This window comes from Myripristis murdjan, chromosome 8, assembly GCF_902150065.1.
Source record: "Myripristis murdjan chromosome 8, fMyrMur1.1, whole genome shotgun sequence".
In the NCBI taxonomy this organism is placed as follows: domain Eukaryota; kingdom Metazoa; phylum Chordata; class Actinopteri; order Holocentriformes; family Holocentridae; genus Myripristis; species Myripristis murdjan.
Genome location: NC_043987.1, coordinates 10,508,381 through 10,527,854, shown reverse-complemented (window position 1 = coordinate 10,527,854; position 19,474 = coordinate 10,508,381). Strand labels below are relative to the sequence as shown.

The 19,474-nt window shown below is 42.8% G+C and overlaps 1 protein-coding gene and 2 long non-coding RNA genes across 3 annotated transcripts; all 3 read right to left on the bottom strand.

Annotated features, from left to right (window-relative positions):
- Positions 1-1,700: 1,700 nt before the first annotated feature.
- LOC115363089 (ubiquitin carboxyl-terminal hydrolase 37-like) lies at positions 1,701-9,303 on the bottom strand. Its single transcript, XM_030057162.1, has 17 exons — positions 9,280-9,303; positions 6,944-7,545; positions 6,731-6,826; positions 6,285-6,422; positions 6,024-6,150; positions 5,772-5,914; positions 5,553-5,646; positions 5,368-5,447; positions 5,107-5,250; positions 4,311-4,380; positions 4,041-4,179; positions 3,568-3,671; positions 3,303-3,382; positions 3,013-3,169; positions 2,705-2,759; positions 2,061-2,149; positions 1,701-1,960 (listed from the first exon to the last, which is right to left on the bottom strand). Exons 1-10 carry the CDS (start codon positions 9,301-9,303, stop codon positions 4,317-4,319), a joined length of 1,512 nt encoding a protein of 503 aa, XP_029913022.1. The 3' UTR covers positions 1,701-1,960; positions 2,061-2,149; positions 2,705-2,759; positions 3,013-3,169; positions 3,303-3,382; positions 3,568-3,671; positions 4,041-4,179; positions 4,311-4,316.
- Positions 9,304-15,681: 6,378 nt separating this feature from the next.
- LOC115364255 (uncharacterized) lies at positions 15,682-16,652 on the bottom strand. The gene is made up of 3 exons (XR_003928650.1): positions 16,607-16,652; positions 15,962-16,050; positions 15,682-15,861 (listed from the first exon to the last, which is right to left on the bottom strand). It is a non-coding gene; the product is annotated as an uncharacterized LOC115364255 (long non-coding RNA).
- Positions 16,653-17,543: 891 nt separating this feature from the next.
- On the bottom strand, positions 17,544-18,279 carry LOC115364256 (uncharacterized). Its single transcript, XR_003928651.1, has 3 exons — positions 18,208-18,279; positions 17,958-18,096; positions 17,544-17,588 (listed from the first exon to the last, which is right to left on the bottom strand). It is a non-coding gene; the product is annotated as an uncharacterized LOC115364256 (long non-coding RNA).
- Between the last annotated feature and the right edge of the window lie 1,195 nt (positions 18,280-19,474).

The following is a 19,474-nucleotide window of genomic DNA, read 5'->3' as shown; positions in this document are numbered from 1 at the left end:
TTTTATGTTGTGGGACAGAGGAGTTGGACAGAAACGAATCAACTTCTGACGTTAATTGTTTGACTTTAAACGCATTCACACTCGGTAAGTGAACATCATGGGAACTAGATGGTTGTGAGGTGTTTTCTTTTAAAAACCTCCTCAACTCTGCTCCTCCCATGGGTCGGTCTGTCTTCGCTGTGCAGCTTTGATCAAACCCAGGGAATGTTGTTCTGAAATCTGGTGGAGATCTCAAGGTTTCCAAAGATTCCAAGCACGTCCAGCTCAGTTGTGGAGAAATCTGCACAAGATGATGCACAAGACATCTAGACATCTGCTCTTCAGTACAGTGGTGCAGCCACAAAACAAAGTCCAGGGTTTTAATATTTCAACAGTAAATATCAGTGTGATGCAGCCTCACTAAAGTGTTACAACCAGCAGAACAGAATGTGTGTGAGACTGGACCCCATGCAGCAACACTTTCTACAATTTCTCAGATATTGTGCGAGAGAAGACAATTCCAGATGCACCATGTAAAAGTGATATTGGGCTCTTAAAAAATGTAAACCTGAACAAAATCCAAACCTGCTCTTATGCAGGTGTGCTGAGTGATGAATCCCACCAGTTGGTAAACCAGAGGCGCGTGTCTGAGCATTTATTAATAGCACAAGGTCACACCCCCTAAACACTATAAAAGGGCAGTTGAAGTGTTGAAATCAAAGCTGATTGTAATTAAATGGTCAGTGCTGAGTCATGCTGCAAGTTCCCCTTTTTGAAACAATAAATGTCTGAACTGAAGTCCCGGTAAATGAACTTAAAGTGGAAGTGGAAAGAAAAGTCAAACAAATCTGACGTTGTGAATGTTGCCACTGCAGAGAGATGTACAGTGGCTGAAGTGAAAATGGTTCAATATTAAAATGCAAATCAAAAAACACATTGACTGAGCAGAGGCTGCATGGTGGAGACTGCAGGAGGACAGGAGAGTTTCCGAAGCCCCGACACTGACGGAGGGGGATCATTTCAAAGACATGTCAAACATGTTATTTGCTTATTATCAGCCAGCCTACTTCTCATTTAATTGGCGGCCCACTACAATGAAGTGTTACCGTGTTCTTCTGTAACATCAACCAACATTCAAATGCACTGAAACACTTTTACCTTAATAACTGAATCCTTGTATTTACTGTAAAAGGTAAAAATAGCCTGATCTAAACGTGTTAAGCGCTGATATTCATTAAATATGAGAATCGGTGGACAACTGATTTGTGGGCTAACAAGATTTTTTTGTTCTTTGACTGCTCTTGACCACTCCTAAATTTCTCTTACAAATGCAAAATAAGGAAAACACTGGTGAATTCCAGAAATCAATGGGTACCAACAAAATAAGGTCTAATCATGGATATGAAGAAAGGGAATAAAATGATGGGACACAAACTCTACCCTAAAACCCAGGATGATGATAAATTCATTCATCCTTGTGGACTCAGATGAGAGTCACAGAAATCAATTTCCCACAGATCAGTGCAGAACTGATCATGTAGTCAATATTCACAGATCCAGCTGAATCACTGAAGAGAGATGACACTGAGTGGGCAGTGTTTAATTTTTCTATAGCCAACATAATTATTAGAGCCACATATTAAATGGCACACAGAAAAGGGAAAAACAACTCTACCTGCTGAGTGAAAACATGTACAGTAGCTCAGACCATCCACTCCCCTATGCCTAAAAAAAACTTTGAATCATTTTACACCAGAATATAACAACTAACTCAATTACAGTTGGCCTCATGACACAGGAATTTGATTGAGGTGAATCAAAACCAAAAAGGTTTATTTCTTCTTGGTTTCTTGTGGACGGGCAGATGTGGAGCTCAGGCTCCTTGGGCGCCATGTCGCTGACAGGGTGAGGACTCAATGAGCCGACCGCTCTGCCTGTCCCAGCCGCAGAGGAGACGCCCCACTGTAGACGAGCTGGCACGCTAAACAAGGCACAGAGGACAGAGTGCAGGTTGTTGTTGTTTCTGTGTGATTTCAAATTAAAAGATTAGGAATGAATGAATCATGATTTAGTATTCTTACTGCAAGTTGGTGTGCTGCCACTTGCCATTCGGCTCTTTCCCTGCTTTCCGTGGAGGGTGACAGCGCCCAGAGAGCAGCTGTTAGGAAACCTGCAAGTCCCACTGAGGTTCAGACAGTGTAAAGTGACACTAAATATCAAACTGTAAATGTTACTCAAAGTAAATAAATGTGATTACATGTTAGGAAAAGTAACTCAACTGGATGCGACTCTTGTTGTGTAACTACTGGTCACTGTACTTATGAGATGTACTTTTAAATTTAATTTATGCAATTAAATGTTAAATAAAATAAATATATATCAAGTAACACAAGTACATCTCCTGTAACATCAGTTGTTAACATGGTCTCAGTCCCCTATGCCTAAAAAAAAACCTATTTATTGTTATATACAAATCATTAAAAACATAAATTAAAAAAAAGGGGTAAAACAGAGAAGCGGAAGCCCTTTCCAGTTCGGCCAAGAGTGCAATGGATGCCAAGTGGGCGATTACTGGCTCCATAAAATCCAGTCAGTTCAAATGAAATCACAAGTCCAACGACCCCTGACTTCTCCCGCAGGTCAGCTGACTGACTGATGCTGAATTACTTGGAAACTTACAAAATAAAGTTGGAAATGTTCTTAGCTGCTACACACTTGCTCTTACCTGAGCTTTGGAGGGTTTTTTCTCACAAACGGCCGCCTCCTGCATGGTGCACATTCTGTGAAAGAACATTCATTTGGATTACTGACATATTCAAAGATAATATTTAAAAGAAAATAGTTTTTGATGGCGATACGGGGTAGAAAGGATGACTTTACTCCAAGAGAACTGAAAATAACAAACTTTTGTAACTCCATGACACCATGAGTTATTTTGGGTGGTGTAACATGCACAAGTCCAATTTATAATCCCTCTCAGTATAAATACTGAGGTAACATAGTGACCGTGGCAGCTGCAGTGCGATGGCTCACCTTTGTCCACTGCAGGTTCACGTCTCTGCTCCCCACAGCACCAACACACAGAGTCGAGTTGGGCTGCAGCTGGACTCAAGTGTCACACTCACCCGTGTGGGGTGTACAAACATCTGGTCGTTGTTGCCTGGCAACCAGAGCACTGCCACCCTGTCTCCTGACAAAAACAAACCACAGAATTACTATCAGTGTTGGGTGTGTTTGCAAATAAACGCAAAAGAAAACACACACAATATTCATATAGACACAGGATGTACACTGAAGTCGAGTTAAGCCTGAAAGAGACTCACCTGATTAGAGTGAGGAAATCTTGTGAGAGCATTTTTGCTTAATCGGAATCTGCTTTTATTTTGACGGGTTTGTATTAACCCTGTGAATAAAATTCAGTGTTTTATTCAATGTAAAAAAAAAAAAAAAAAAAAAAAAAGAAATAATAACAATAAAAAAATGACCATAACCCTAAGAACGAAAATGCATCTTCAGAAGGCAAAGTTGTGATTTTTAAAATATTATTCGGAAAAAAACATAATAATAATAATAATCATGAATAAAAACCTGTCAAAATAAAAGCTGGGCCTGTTTAGACCTGGCTGGTGCCAGTGGTCTCCTTGGAGCCCTGGTGCTGCTGCAGGGCCTCTTGGTCCCTCTCCTCTGCCTCACTAGAACCACAAGGAACACACACTTTGGTTTAGTTTCACTTTGGACGCTCTCTTCAGCCAGCTGGTTTCCAAAATGGTGGAGTGCTACATTTTGGAAAACAGCTGTGTGTGTGTTGTTGTGCATCCTTCAAAACAAATGTTCAGCTCTGTGTTGCGGCTCAAAATCGTGTTGTTTTCCAGTCTTTATCTGCTTCATTCATTCTGTAGCAGCAGACTCCTGGTGAAGCTCTCGCTCTGATGACAGTTACTGGACCAAACTTGGTGGATCTATCACACTCACATGGAGGAGCAGTGACCGCTATACGGCTAAGAATGTGGACTAACTGTAAGGCTGAGCCAAGGCCAGTTGACTGAGTGCTGCTGCCTCACCTGAGGACGTAGTACAGCATGTAAGCTGTGTCCTCTCTCTCCTTCAGGACATCGTCCTCATGTGCCTCCTTCACCTTCAAGTCAGAGAAGGTCAGCCACTTTTTGCCTTCTCCCTTAGCAGCATCGCAGATGTAGTGGCCTGTGGGACACACAAGATGCAGTGAGGGTAAAGCTTCGTTTGTGTGTGTGTGTGTGTGTGTGTGTGTGTGTGTGTGCGTGTGTGTCAGTTACTGATACATGTTCATGTGTAAAGGAAATGACATCAGTTACCTCTGTTCATGCTGTACCCGAGGTGTGAGACGACTGCAGAGAGCCGGTAGGTGCTCTTGTCTTTGTCACACTTATGTAAAAAAAAAAAAAAAAAAAAAAAAAAGGTAAATAAAGTGTGAATTTCATTTTCAATGAGGTTTCATTCAACATGACCAAGGCTAGCAGAGCACTTTCATTGACTAGATAAGAATACTGTTCTTGTCTGTGACTGATATGTTTTCTTTCTACATTTCTCATCTGTCCCTGCTGCTCTCTCACCACGAACGCTCCCTGCTGTGACCTCTCCCTGTCTCCTGAACGCTGCAGCTGATTGAATGATGCTGAAAAGTACACCAACAATCTGGATTACTTGGGAAATGACATAATTAAACCGATAATGTCTTGTCATAGCTGCTACTCCAACAGGTTTAAAACTGCCCACTTTCTCTCACCTGAGCTTGCACTGCCTCCTGCTGAGAATTCCCTGAAAGAGCATCATTTGAATTATTGTGACAGTCGAGACAAAATGTAAAGGAAAACTGCTTTTGCACCTAAACAATGTGCACAGTAACGGGCGAGGTGCCCATTCATGATAAATGATTTTCCTTTAGTTTTGCCTCTCCCACTCTCAAATCCAAGCCAAATGGATACACTGTCACTCAGACAAGTTACAATTAGCCTCTGCTGTAACAACGGTACACTTGGTAAGAGTTGTGGCTGGTATAACATCTCCAGTGTAGAATCCATTAAATCATTTCAGATATGCACTATTTCTGGTGAGTGAAATCAAAGACTGTGTTTGAGTGTCACGTCTCACCTCAGTTGGTCCTCTGCAGCTTCGTCCCTCTGCTGTCCGCAGTGGGGAGCCAGCGACAGCACTCGTGGGATGCTGATGGAGGCGTCCACTTTCCTCAACTCTCCCCTGTCATGCTGGAACCGTTTAATGTGAAGAACCAGCACCCTGTTCAAAGACAACATCATCCATCAGCGAGCCGGAACACACACACACACAGTCTGAGAGACATGAAACCTGACAGAGTCATGGTGGGTTACAGCCGGGCTTCAGTGTGAGGCTCACCGGGGCAGAGTGAGGAAATGTCGGACTGTGGTTGCCTGGCGAGCAGAGCACTGCCAGCACCTGCACTCCAACTCTGACTCCTGAGAAACAAACCACAGAGTTACTATCAACACTGTGTGTGTCTGCAAACACAACCAAGAGAAAACACCAACAATATGGCATAGAGACACAGTGTGGACACTGACTGTGAAGTAGAGCTGGAGGCTGTCTTCCACGGAGGAAGAGACATCCAGCGACAAGTTGTTGTGCTCTTCCTCCTGGTAGATTTTCTGGCCGCAGCTTGGCAAAACACAGAGAATGAAGACACTCAGAGCATTGCATACATCTGTGATCATCAGCAGGAAGTGATGCTGAATGGTTAATACTGCAGTTGTTCAGGTGCAACATGACAGAAAAAAAGTTACCTGGAGCAGGTGCGGACACACTGCAGGTGAAACTCAAAGGTTTCAACCGGACAAACGTAGTCCGGCACGAAGGACGTCTCCTGCAGCATCGCACCTTCTGACTTCATCGCCATCAGGAGGAGCAGGAAAAACTCATGTGCATCCTGTGGGAAGTTAAGAGATAAAACTAAACCAGCACTCATCGTGTACACACTGCACTGAAAATAATTAATTAAATAAATCAAATAATGGTTGCTAGTTTTATTTCTGTACCTGCTGAGAGTTACAATCGTACTCCTCATTGTAAGCGGCCATGTAACTCTTCAGAGAGGACAGGAGCCTCCTCTTCCCCTTGTATGACGGCTTTCCAAGCCTGGCTTTGTGCAACTCTCCAAAATACCTACAGATGTGAGCGTTGATTATTTGATTTTTATTTCATGGGAACCAAGGAGATCAGCAAAGTAATAAATCAGCCAAGTGTGTGGGATGAAGACCTATCTCTTTTTTTGTTTGTTCATTTGTTTTTTACTGTACCTCTGCAGCTTGAGGGGGGTTTCAGCTTGGGGGCTCCAGAGACCCTCCTGCCTCATGATGGCGCTGCAGAGGCTCTCAGTGTTGTACAGGCCCTGGAGAGTTGCACTGATGAAACAGGTGTTGCCGATGTTTGGCAACCTGGAAGAAAAACAACATTCAGCATTTCAACTTCATTTGCAATTTCATGTGAGAAGCTAAAATATGACATTAAATTCTGTTGAGTCTTAGAGATGACTTCAGAAAAAACCTTGCATTTGCTGCCCTGTTTGGATTTCAGTCTGCCTTTTACTAATTAAACAGATAGCTACTGACTGAAGAGTTAACTTTACAATGTTTCTGGAAAGATTCCTGGCCAAAGCTCAACCTAATCTGGCTCTTTCTGCCTACATCACAACAGTTATTAACCAAGATATACGCCGTAGCACAGATTCATTTTTGTCAAATACCCAAGTTTCTTCTGCTGGGATTTTCTCTTGTTGAAGAGGCCCTTGAGGAAAAAGTCCCTCCACTTCCAGAAGGATTTTCCTGCCTCTTTCACTGGCCTAGAAGACGGAGAGAAACAAACAACAGTTGGGCAAGTCAGGCAGGGAGACAATAAATAAAGTCTTCTCCTGTAGTGTGACAACTGTCCTCTGGTGGATAAATGACTGCTCTCCTACCCTGATTCCTGCTCTGCTGGTTTGGTGGTGTGGTCCTGGCCGCTCGGACCGCAGGGAGTCAAGGGCGTCAAAGTGGAGGAGGGGTCGCTGATGGTGCTGGACTCCTCACATGATGGCGTAGCAGCTCGGGTGGGGGAGGAGGGACGGCTGCTGGAGGGGGACCCTGAGGGTGTCTTCTCAGTGTCAAAAAGAGAAGACAGGTGCAGGGAGGACAGGCTGGAGGAGCGGGAGATGGAGGGAGACTCGGGAGGGGTGGCGAGAGGAGAGGGGGAGGGAGAAACCCGGAAAGAGGAGGGTGTCTTCTCAGTGTCAAAAAGAGAGGACAGGTGCAGGGAGGACAGGCTGGAGGAGCGGGAGATGGAGGGAGACTCGGAAGGGGTGGCAGGAGGAGAGGGGGAGGGAGAAACCTGGAAAGAGGAGGGTGTCTTCTCAGTTTGAAGCAGGGAGGACAGGCTGGAGGAGCGGGAGATGGAGGGAGACTCGGGAGGGATGGCAGGAAGAGAGGGGGAGGGAGAAACATGGTAAGAAGAGGGAGTCTTCTCCCCAGCGGATGAGGCCAAGGCCGAGATCGGGACGGGGGCTGTGTCGACCTCGACGGTGTCCTGTAGAGAGAACAACAGGTGACGACAGTGTAGGGAAGACTGTTGGTGCTTTCATCACATATTTACACACAAGAGATTTATGCTAAACAATCACTATCAATCAGTAATGTGGATATGATGACCAAGCTGCTAGTAGAGACAAATAATAACAGCTACAACCGTCTAACAAGCTCAGAAACTGCCTTTCTTTACTGTCATGCAGTAAAACCAGGACAAGTCATCAGTTACACCACATCACATATTACAGTCTCTGAAAACCCACATGATATTACGGTATCAATAAGATATTGATATAGTGCCCAGCCCAACAACCTATTTATTGGCTTCCTCCTCTTTCTACAACAACTACCACTGGTCATAACTCTTGTTAGTGGCTGAACACACATTGGAAACACTAAAAGCTGTAACTTGTAGCTGTGGACACTCTGAGCCTCACAATATTAGAAACATTCACAGCAACAAAATCAGCGTCAGGCAGAGAAGAGGCCAAATGTTTTGGCAGAGAAAGGACCATATAAAAGCACGTTTGGTTGTCGGCTGGCCAACACCAAGGTGAACAGCCACTTTCCCTCTAAATTTCATGTGGATACAAGCAACAGGTTGATTTTCCATCAGGAAGGCCGTAGAACACCAGATTACGGGCCGAATTATAATCCTGGCTGTTAGCTAGCTAGCGTTAGCAAAGACGACGAGCAGCTAAACAAACTTGTGCTTGGAAAGTGACCACAAGAAGCTAATTATAGCTGTGTGTCTGCCTTTTTTCATGTTGTGGCAACGTTCATCTCTCCACAACGGGTTTCCCTTCATTATACGGCTCTTTTTCCTTACCGGGAAGCTTGTTGGCTGATAGAAGTGCACATGTTTACTGACTGTTTTGTCTTAGTCAAGTCAAGTCAAGTTTATTTCTATAGCACGTTTACAACAGTTTAGCTGAACCAAAGTGCTTCACAGTAAAAAAACAAAACAAAACAAAACAAAAAACAGGTGTACAGGCTCAGGTAAGTGCTTCACAGTAAAAACAAATGCGCAGGCCTAGGTAAAACAGCAAAAAACAAACAAAGACAATTACTCTAGTAAAAGTGCAATTTGCAAAAAGTGCATTGAGAGAACCAGAATAAAATACAAGAAAAAGTCAAGGGAATAACCTTGGGGAAGATCTAAGCGCAAGGAAATGCGAGTGAGAAGAGGTGGGTTTTGAGTAGGGATTTAAACATTTCCAGGCTCTGGGCTGCTCTGATGTGGATGGGGAGGCAGTTCCAGAGCCTGGGGGCTGCAACCGAGAACGCCCTCTCCTCGGGTCTTTTGTCGGGACCTAGGTACTGTTAATTGGAGTTGTTTAACAGCAGCTCGTCCTTTCTGACTGGTGTCCCAGTTTTATGGCTCTGGGGACAGTTTGAGTGTGTGAAAGGGAAAAGCTGAAGCTGCTGCTCTAAAACTGACGGGCTCTTTAGAAAGCCGCCGAGCTGCAGTCAAGTTTCAGTCCAAAGTGTCGCCCTCTAGCGGCGGCGCTCTGAACGAGCCCAGTAGTTTTGTTGGCCGCTAAACAAAGTGCAGCCACAAGTCAACTTGATGTACACACTTCCCCCACAGCAGCTGCCTGTCCACAACTGGGTTTGGCAGCAATCACTCCTCATTTTGGAGCCTGCTGTTCTCCGAGCATATTTCTTGACATTTGCTATAGCTGCTTCATATCTGTCTGACTAACTAGTGGGGCAGAGCCAAAGATACCTTTACCTTTCTGGAGAAGCATCCGCCCATGTTGACTGGATTTAATCTGGTTCAGATTAAGGCTGTTTGACAGATCGGTGTCAGTGTCTCTGAAGGTGTCGTCTGTGGTCTCTTCAGTGTCAGTGTGTGACAGTTTCCCCAGGAAAAGCTTTCTATCCAGGTCATGTTGCTCTGTGAGGTCACAAGGCTGATTCCATGTCTTTGTGAGGTGCTCTCTGTGGTTCTAAAGATGGGCAGCAGCTCAGGGAAACATGCACGTTCATGAAAATTCTATAGGTGTACACACACACACACACACACACACACACACACACACACACACACACACACAATCATATATATATATATATATATATATATATGTGTGTGTGTGTGTGTACATATACATATATATAATTCTGGGTGTACAATCATGAAAAAGTTCATTATTTATTTATTCATTTATTTATTTGATGCCAGTGCAGAGTATATGCCTTTTTAGATTCATTCTATCATCAGTTCAGTGATTAAGAAATTTCATAAATTAGTATCAAGAAGCATTTCAGTTTTAAACAAAGCAAAAAAGGTTCTGGATCATAAATTACTACTCATCCTGCACTGTTCCATTGTCTTACCATATTTCAGTTATTGTGTAGAGATTTGGGGCAAAAATTACATGAGTTCAATCAATTCACAAACTGTTCTTCAAAAAAGGGCAATACGGGTCATTCATAATGTTGGCTATCAGGATCATACTCACTCACTTTTCATACAGTCAAAATTATTCAAATTTACAGACATAGTGAAATTCCAAACAGCACAAATCATGTGCAAAGCTAATAACAACCTTCTGCCACAAAATATACAAAAACTGTTTAGGGATGGAGAGGGGGGATATCAATTAAGAGGAAAATACAACTTCAAGATGAACAAAAACTGTACAAACAGGAAAAGATTTTGCATTTCATTCTGTGGGGTAAGACTGTGGAACAGTATGGGTGAGGGGATCAAACAGTGTCCAAACATGCAACAGTTTCAAATAAGATATAAAGAGGATGTTTTCACGGGATACAGGGATGGAGTGGGGGTGTGACTGTCGCTGGGTGTGCACAGGATGCTGTTGTTGATTATTTCTTTAATTATTGTTTTCTATACTTGTTTCTGTTCATTACTGGTTGGCTCTTTTCCTTTCTGTGTGTTTTGTTATTGTTGGGTGTTTTTGTCTTTGTCCTTTTCTATGAATGTAGATGGATTAATTGGTGTACATCTATTATGGATCATGTTCATTATTGTTATTATTACTATTATTGTTGTTGTTGCTGGTGGTGCTGGCAGTAGCAGTAGTGGTATTAGTATTGTTGTTGTTGTGATAGTTATTCATAGTGGTATTTCTAAGGAAGCAGGATAGATTTGTAGATCATTGGTGCAGGGAGAATGGGTGGGATTAGATAAGTCTCGCCTTCTTCCCACTCCCTTTTGAACAAACTTTTCATTGTCCATTGTTTTCTCTTGTTATTGTTTTTTTTTTTTTTTTTGTCTCAAATAAACTTTCAAAATCAAGTGAAATCAAAATCCTAATCAAAAATATCACACAGGAACCTGTATTAAAATAGCATAATGCTATACTGTGATGGTAACAACATGGCTTGTCCAGTGACAGAGAGTTCACTGGTCACATGAATGGATGTTACATAATAATAATATATTTTCTCAAATGTCAGGAATTGTCATATACAATTCTGTCAAAAAAAGAAAGAATCTTTGACACAATTTGATCATTTTTCTGTCCTGTTCAGCCACTCTGCAGGAAACTGTAGTCCGTGGCCATAGCACAGCAACATCCATTGGACCCAGTGGGAGAAAGAGCTCCAGACGCAGTCACTTTACCAGAGCTGGTGGGAGGCTGTTGCAGGTTCTATTTCAAACTCCTCAAAAAAATTGAAAAATTACAGGAATATCTGGAGAATATTATGGTGTGATTTATTGTACCGGCTTTCCAAGGTGCAAACATTGAGAATATTAACAAAATGTGCAAACAAGCAAAATCCCAAAACAAAATACTCTATGTACAAGATTTCAACAATATTATAAACAGAGTTCCTCTACAATTCAAAACTCTGTTTACAGGAACAATTTAAAAAGAAAAAAAAAAAAAAGTCTGAGAATGTAAGGAGTATTACTTCCTCTGACTGATCTCACCAGAGCTGTCAGTCGCCCTATTAAACTGATAGCCCATGCCAAAAGGTTTAATAATTACATAAGGAAATGAAAGTAACACACTTTCCTACAACATAAATTGCTTAGCACTTCTTAGACCCGAATGTTTGACACAAAGATTATCCATATTTTTGCAAACATTTTCCTTAAACTAAAACAAGCTATTAGTGGCAAAAAAAGAATATAACAAATTATGCAGTTCATTTGACCATGAAGGCGTGCGAGATCATAGTATTTAACAGGGGAAAATGTTGCACCCCTGTTCAACCAGACTCTTTGACACGGTGGGGCAAATGCAACACACTGCAACAACTGGTGAGTGAGCGTTAAGTTTGTGTGAGTGTATGCGTAAATGAATATAGAACCACCAAGTGTGCACCCTTGGTTTCACAACTGAAACGGGGAAGGAAAGAGAGATAATAGTGAGGTTTATCAATTACTTAGCGAGGCCAGGAGTGAGGTGAGGAGTGTGTGTGTGTGTGTGTGTGTGTGTGGGGTTTAAGAGGAAAAGCCAGCGGCAAACTGGACACCCATTCTGCTGGCTTCGGAGTCTGGTCAGACTGGCCGGATTTGAACGACCTCTGTGTCCGAACCGGGGTGTCCATGGAGTGGGTGCGGTCTGACTCTGGGACTGTCCAGGTCTCAGAGGACTGTATATCTGACCCTCTTACCCAGGTCAGGGCAACAGCCCCTTTTGCTGGACAGAGCCACCTGCTAACATCTAGGGGGGCTAGGCGCACTCTCATGGACTTTCATCAACATCATCAGCAACAACACTGGACTGGACTGAAACTTCAGGGAAAGCTGGCATGCCTTCCCGCAGCTGACCACTCTGTTTCCCACTCCTTTCTCAAGAACACCGCACTCAATGAGGATATTGTCATATTCACAATTAAAAGCAGATTACAGGTTCTTCCGACAAGACTCAACCTCTCTATCTGGTTTCCCTCCACTCAGGCTCCTCATTGCTTGCACCACACCACAGAGCAGGTCACCGAAACCCTGTCACATATCTTGAATGGCTGCCATGCTTACAGAGGAATGTACATAGCACATCATGATAGAATAGTGAATCTTATCGTAAAGGACATATCACAATACTTCACAGTTTCAGTGAAAATGTACACACATACACGTGTCAATGCATCCATGTTCCACCTCTGTAATGACCAACACAGCCTTTCACAACTGTCTGCTAATACTCCAGATGTTGTTATTGTTGATGAGGAGTCCAGAAAAGTGTTTCTGTTAGAGATAGCAATCACCTTTGATTCAAGCCTAGAGGAGGCCTTTATGACGAAGGTCATAAAATACCAACCGCTGATAAATACCATCTCAGAGCTCGGCTTCAGGTGCAGGCTACTCGTTTTTATTTTTGGCAGCCTTGGACATGTACACAGATTGGTTGTCAGAGGTCTGTGTCTACTGGGGATGCCCAAGAAGAAAGCTAAAAGGCTCTCCAAGTACTGTTCTGTGTCTGTGATTATTGGCAGCCGTCATATATGGCAGAGACGCTGTTACCTGTACCCGTGACTGATCTGCTCTGTAGGCAAAAGACACTGTCCATCATGTGCCTGTGTATCTTAAGTCTGTGCCCTCAGTATTTATGTCCCTGTATATATTGTTACTAATGTGGGCGTAAATAAATGGTTAAATGTGTGTGTGTGTGTGTGTGTGCATGCACTACCTGCTGTCAGTGACAGAGCTGCTCCATCCCACCGTCCTCTTTGGGTTGTTTTGGGATGATGTGTGGACAGTCTCCCTGATTCTCGTCTGATCTTACCTGTACAGTGTTCCAGAGCCCCTCCCCCTTCCCCTGTAAATGTAGTAACCCGTCCGTGCTGTGAGTGTGAATATCAACGTTTACCCCTCTGCCCGTTCCCCTCCTTGATTTTTTTTTCTTTTTTTTGGGTTGTTTTCGGTTGTCATTCTCAGTGTCTGAGAAACTGACTGTTACAAGTATCATGCACATTTTTTTTATTTTGTTCATGTTCTGTTTTTTTGGGGACCATTTCAAATCACAATGGTGAGGAACTGTCAAGACATAACTATTTTTTTGTTATTTATTTCACTATTTATGAAAACTGAAGATTTTGACTTGTTAAGCTGTTTAAATGGAAAAATGTTTATTGAATACCCTATATACATATACATATATAAATTATCTGTGTATAGTTAGATGAATTGCACTGTGGGTAATTGTTCTAAGTGCTTGGAGTTCCTCTGGATGTGGTGTGGTTATTAATGGAGGATGTCCATGTGTTGACATAGGGTTACCTGCGTGCGTGTGTGCATGTGTGTGTGTGTGAGCGTGAGAGGGTGTGTGTGAGTGACCAGAGTGTATAATGTTTGTTTAATATAACATTCTCAAACACTAGTATCGTTTACCTGTAGTGCTGCTGTCTTTATTTTGTTTAAGGTGAGAGCTCACTGTTCAGCCATGCCTGTCAGATTTCCAAATAAATCTCAACCTCCTCCAGAATATCGCTGTCGAGACTTTTATGTTGTGGGACAGAGGAGTTGGACAGAAACGAATCAACTTCTGACGTTAATTGTTTGACTTTAAACGCATTCACACTCGGTAAGTGAACATCATGGGAACTGGATGGTTTTCTTTTAAAAACCTCCTCAACTCTGCTCCTCCCATGGGTCGGTCTGTCTTCGCTGTGCAGCTTTGATCAAACCCAGGGAACGTTGTTCTGAAATCTGGTGGAGATCTCAAGTTTTCCAAAGATTCCAAGCACGTCCAGCTCAGTTGTGGAGAAATCTGCATAAGATGATGCACAAGACATCTAGACATCTGCTTTTCAGTACAGTGGCGCAGCCACAAAACAAAGTCCAGGGTTTTAATATTTCAACAGTAAATATCAGTGTGATGCAGCCTCACCAAAGTGTTACAACCAGCAGAACAGAATGTGTGTGAGACTGGACCCCATGCAGCAACACTTTCTACAATTTCTCAGATATTGTGCGAGAGAAGACAATTCCAGATGCACCATGTAAAAGTGATATTGGGCTCTTAAAAAATGCAAACCTGCTCTTATCCAGGTGTGCTGAGTGATGAATCCCACCAGTTGGTAAACCAGAGGCGTGTGTCTGAGCATTTAATAGCACAAGGTCACACAAACACTATAAAAGGGCAGCTGAAGTGTTGAAATCAAAGCTGATTGTAATAAAATGGTCAGTGCTGAGTCACGCTGCAAGTTCCCCTTTATGAAACAAATGTCTGAACTGAAGCCCTGGTACATGAACTTGAAGTGGAAAGAAAAGTCAAACAAATCTGACGTTGTGAATGTTGCCACTGCAGAGAGATGTACAGTGGCTGAAGTGAAAATGGCTCAATATTAAAATGCAAATCAAAAAACACACTGAGCAGAGGCTGCATGGTGGAGACTGGAGGAGGACAGGAGAGTTTCCGAAGCCCCGACACTGACGGAGGGGGATCATTTCAAAGACATGTCAAACATGTTATTTGCTTATTATCAGCCAGCCTACTTCTCATTTAAGTCGCGGCCCACTACAATGAAATGTTACCGTGTTCTTCTGTAACATCAACCAACATTCAAATGCACTGAAACACTTTTACCTTAATAATTGAATCCTTGTAATTACTGTAAAAGGTAAAAATAGCCTGATCTAAACATGTTAAGCGCTGATATTAAATATGAGAATCAGTGGACAACTGATTTGTGGGCTAACGATGAGATTTTTTTGTTGTTCTTTGACTGCTTTTGACCACTCCTAAATTTTCTCTTACAAAAGCAAAATAAGGAAAACACTGGTGAATCCCAGAAATCAATGGGTACAAACAAAATAAGGTAAGGGAATTAAAACATGGGACACAAACTCTACCCTAAAACCCAGGATGATGTTAAATTCATTCATCCTTGTGGACTGAGATTAGAGTCACAGAAATCAATTTCCCACAGATCAGTGCAGAACTGATCATGTAGTCAATATTCACAGATCCAGCTGAATCACTGAAGAGAGATGACACTGAGTGGGCAGTGTTTAATTTTTCTATAGCCAACATGATGATTAGAGCCACATATTAAATAACACACAGAAAAGGGAAAAACAACTCCACCTGTTGAGTGAAAACATGTACAGTAGCTCAGACCATCCACTGCAGATGGTTGGGCACTCTGAATCATGATTTTACACCAGAATATAACCACTAACTCAATTACAGTTGGCCTCATGACACAGGAATTTGATTGAGGTGAATCAAAACCAAAAAGGTTTATTTCTTCTTGGTTTCTTGTGGGCGGGCAGATGTGGAGCTCAGGCTCCTTGGGCGCCATGTCGCTGACAGGGTGAGGACTCAATGAGCCGACCGCTCTGCCTGTCCCAGCCGCAGAGGAGACGCCCTCCTGTAGACGAGCCGGCACGCTAAACAAGGCGCAGAGGACAGAGTGCAGGTTGTTGTTGTTTCTGTGTGATTTCAAATTAAAAGATTAGGAATTAATGAATCATGATTTAGTATTCTTACTGCAAGTTGGTGTGCTGCCACTTGCCATTCGACTCTTTCCCTGCTTTCCATGGAGGGTGACAGCGTCCAGAGAGCGGCTGTTAGGAAACCTGCAAGTCCCACTGAGGTTCAGACAGTATAAAGTGACAGCAAATATCAAACTGTAAATATTACTCAAAGTAAATAAATGTGATTACATGTTAGGAAAAGTAACTCAACTGGATGCGACTCTTGTTGTGTAACTACTGGTCACTGTACTTATGAGATGTACTTTTAAATCTAATTTATGCAATTAAATGTTAAATAAAACAAATATATATCAAGTAACACAAGTACATCTCCTGTAACATCAGTTGTTAACATGGTCTCAGTCCCCTATGCCTAAAAAAAAAACTATTTATTGTTATATACAAATCATTAAAAACATAAATTTAAAAAAAGGGGTAAAACAGAGAGGCGGAAACCCTTTCCAGTTCAGCCAAGAGTGCAATGGATGCCAAGTGGGCGATTACTGGCTCGAATAAAATCCAGTCAGTTCAAATGAAATCACAAGTCCATCGACCCCTGACTTCTCCTGCAGGTCAGCTGACTGACTGATGCTGAATTACTTGGAAACTTACAAAATAAAGTTGGAAATGTTCTTAGCTGCTACACACTTGCTCTTACCTGAGCTTTGGAGGGTTTTCTTTCACAAACGGCCGCCTCCTGCATGGTGCACATTCTGTGAAAGAACATTCATTTGGATTACTGACATATTCAAAGATAATATTTAAAAGAAAATAGTTTTTGATGGCGATACGGGGTAGAAAGGATGACTTTACTCCAAGAGAACTGAAAATAACAAACTTTTGTAACTCCATGACACCATGAGTTATTTTGGGTGGTGTAACATGCACAAGTCCAATTTATAATCCCTCTCAGTATAAATATTGAGGTAACATAGTGACCGTGGCAGCTGCAGTGCGATGGCTCACCTTTGTCCACTGAAGGTTCACGTCTCTGCTCCCCACAGCACCAACACACAGAGTCGAGTTGGGCTGCAGCTGGACTCAAGTGTCACACTCACCCGTGTGGGGTGTACAAACATCTGGTCGTTGTTGCCTGGCAACCAGAGCACTGCCACCCTGTCTCCTGACAAAAACAAACCACAGAGTTACTATCAGTGTTGGGTGTGTTTGCAAATAAACGCAAAAGAAAACACACACAATATTCATATAGACACAGGATGTACACTGAAGTCGAGTTAAGCCTGAAAGAGACTCACCTGATTAGAGTGAGGAAATCTTGTGAGAGCATTTTTGCTTAACCGGGATCTGCTTTTATTTTGACAGGTTTGTATTGACCCTGTGAATAAAATTCAGTGTTTTATTCAGTGTAAAAAAAAAAAAAAAAAAAAAAACAAGAAATAATAACAATAAAAAAAATGACTATAACCCTAAGAACGAAAATGCATCTTCAGAAGGCAAAGTTGTGATTTTTAAAATATTATTCGGAAAAAAACATAATAATAATAATAATCATGAATAAAAACCTGTCAAAATAAAAGCTGGGCCTGTTTAGACCTGGCTGGTGCCAGGTCTAAACAGTGGTGGTCTCCTTGGAGCCCTGGTGCTGCTGCAGGGCCTCTTGGTCCCTCTCCTCTGCCTCACTAGAACCACAAGGAACACACACTTTGTTTTAGTTTCACTTTGGACGCTCTCTTCAGCCAGCTGGTTTCCTAAATGGTGGAGTGCTACATTTTGGAAAACAGCTATGTGTGTGTTGTTGTGCATCCTTCAAAACAAATGTTGAGCTTTGTGTTGCGGCTCAAAATCAGGTTGTTTTCCAGTCTTTATCTGCTTCATTCATTCTGTAGCAGCAGACTCCTGGAGAGGCTCTCGCTCTGATGACAGTTACTAGACCAAACTTAGTGGATCTATCACACTCACATGGAGGAGCAGTGACCGCTATACGGCTAAGAATGCGGACTAACTGTAAGGCTGAGCCAAGGCCAGTTGACTGAGTGCTGCTACCTCACCTGAGGACGTAGTACAGCATGTAAGCTGTGTCCTCTCTCTCCTTCAGGACATCGTCCTCATGTGCCTCCTTCACCTTCAAGTCAGAGAAGGTCAGCCACTTTTTGCCTTCTCCCTTAGCAGCATCGCATATGTAGTGGCCTGTGGGACACACAAGATGCAGTGAGGGTAAAGCTTCGTTTGTGTGTGTGTGTGTGTGTGTGTGTCAGTTACTGATACATGTTCATGTGTAAAGGAAATGACATCAGTTACCTCTGTTCATGCTGTACCCGAGGTGTGAGACGACTGCAGAGAGCCGGTAGGTGCTCTTGTCTTTGTCACACTTATGTGTAAATAAAAAAAAAAAAAAGGTAGGTAAATAAAGTGTGAATTTCATTTTCAATGAGGTTTCATTCAACAACTTGACCAAGGCTAGCAGAGCACTTTCATTGACTAGATAAGAATACTGTTCTTGTCTGTGACTGATATGTTTTCTTTCTACATTTCTCGTCTGTCCCTGCTGCTCTCTCACCACGGACGCTCCCTGCTGTGACCTCTCCCTGTCTCCTGAACGCTGCAGCTGATTGAATGATGCTGAAAAGTACACCAACAATCTGGATTACTTGGGAAATGACATAATTAAACCGATAATGTCTTGTCATAGCTGCTACTCCAACAGGTTTAAAACTGCCCACTTTCTCTCACCTGAGCTTGCACTGCCTCCTGCTGAGAATTCCCTGAAAGAGCATCATTTGAATTATTGTGACAGTCGAGACAAAATGTAAAGGAAAACTGCTTTTGCACCTAAACAATGTGCACAGTAACGGGCGAGGTGCCCATTCATGATAAATGATTTTCCTTTAGTTTTGCCTCTCCCACTCTCAAATCCAAAGCTAAGTGGATACACTGTCACTCAGACAAGTTACAATTAGCCTCTTCTGTAACAACGGTACACTTGGTAAGAGTTGTGGCTGGTATAACATCTCCAGTGTAGAATCCATTAAATCATTTCAGATATGCACTATTTCTGGTGAGTGAAATCAAAGACTGTGACAAGAACTGAAATCATTTCTCAGTATACATTACTGTTGAGGTCAGCCAGTGACTGTGGCCGTTTGAGTGTCATGTCTCACCTCAGTTGGTCCTCTGCAGCTTTGTCCCTCTGCTGTCCGCAGTGTTGAGCCAGCGACAGCACTCGTGGGATGCTGATGGAGGCGTCCACTTTCCTCAATTCTCCCCTGTCATGCTGGAACCGTTTAATGTGAAGAACCAGCACCCTGTTCAAAGACAACATCATCCATCAGCGAGCCGGAACACACACACACACACAGTCTGAGAGACATGAAACCTGACAGAGTCATGGTGGGTTACAGCCGGGCTTCAGTGTGAGGCTCACCGGGGCAGAGTGAGGAAATGTCGGACTGTGGTTGCCTGGCGAGCAGAGCACTGCCAGCACCTGCACTCCAACTCTGACTCCTGAGAAACAAACCACAGAGTTACTATCAACACTGTGTGTGTCTGCAAACACAACCAAGAGAAA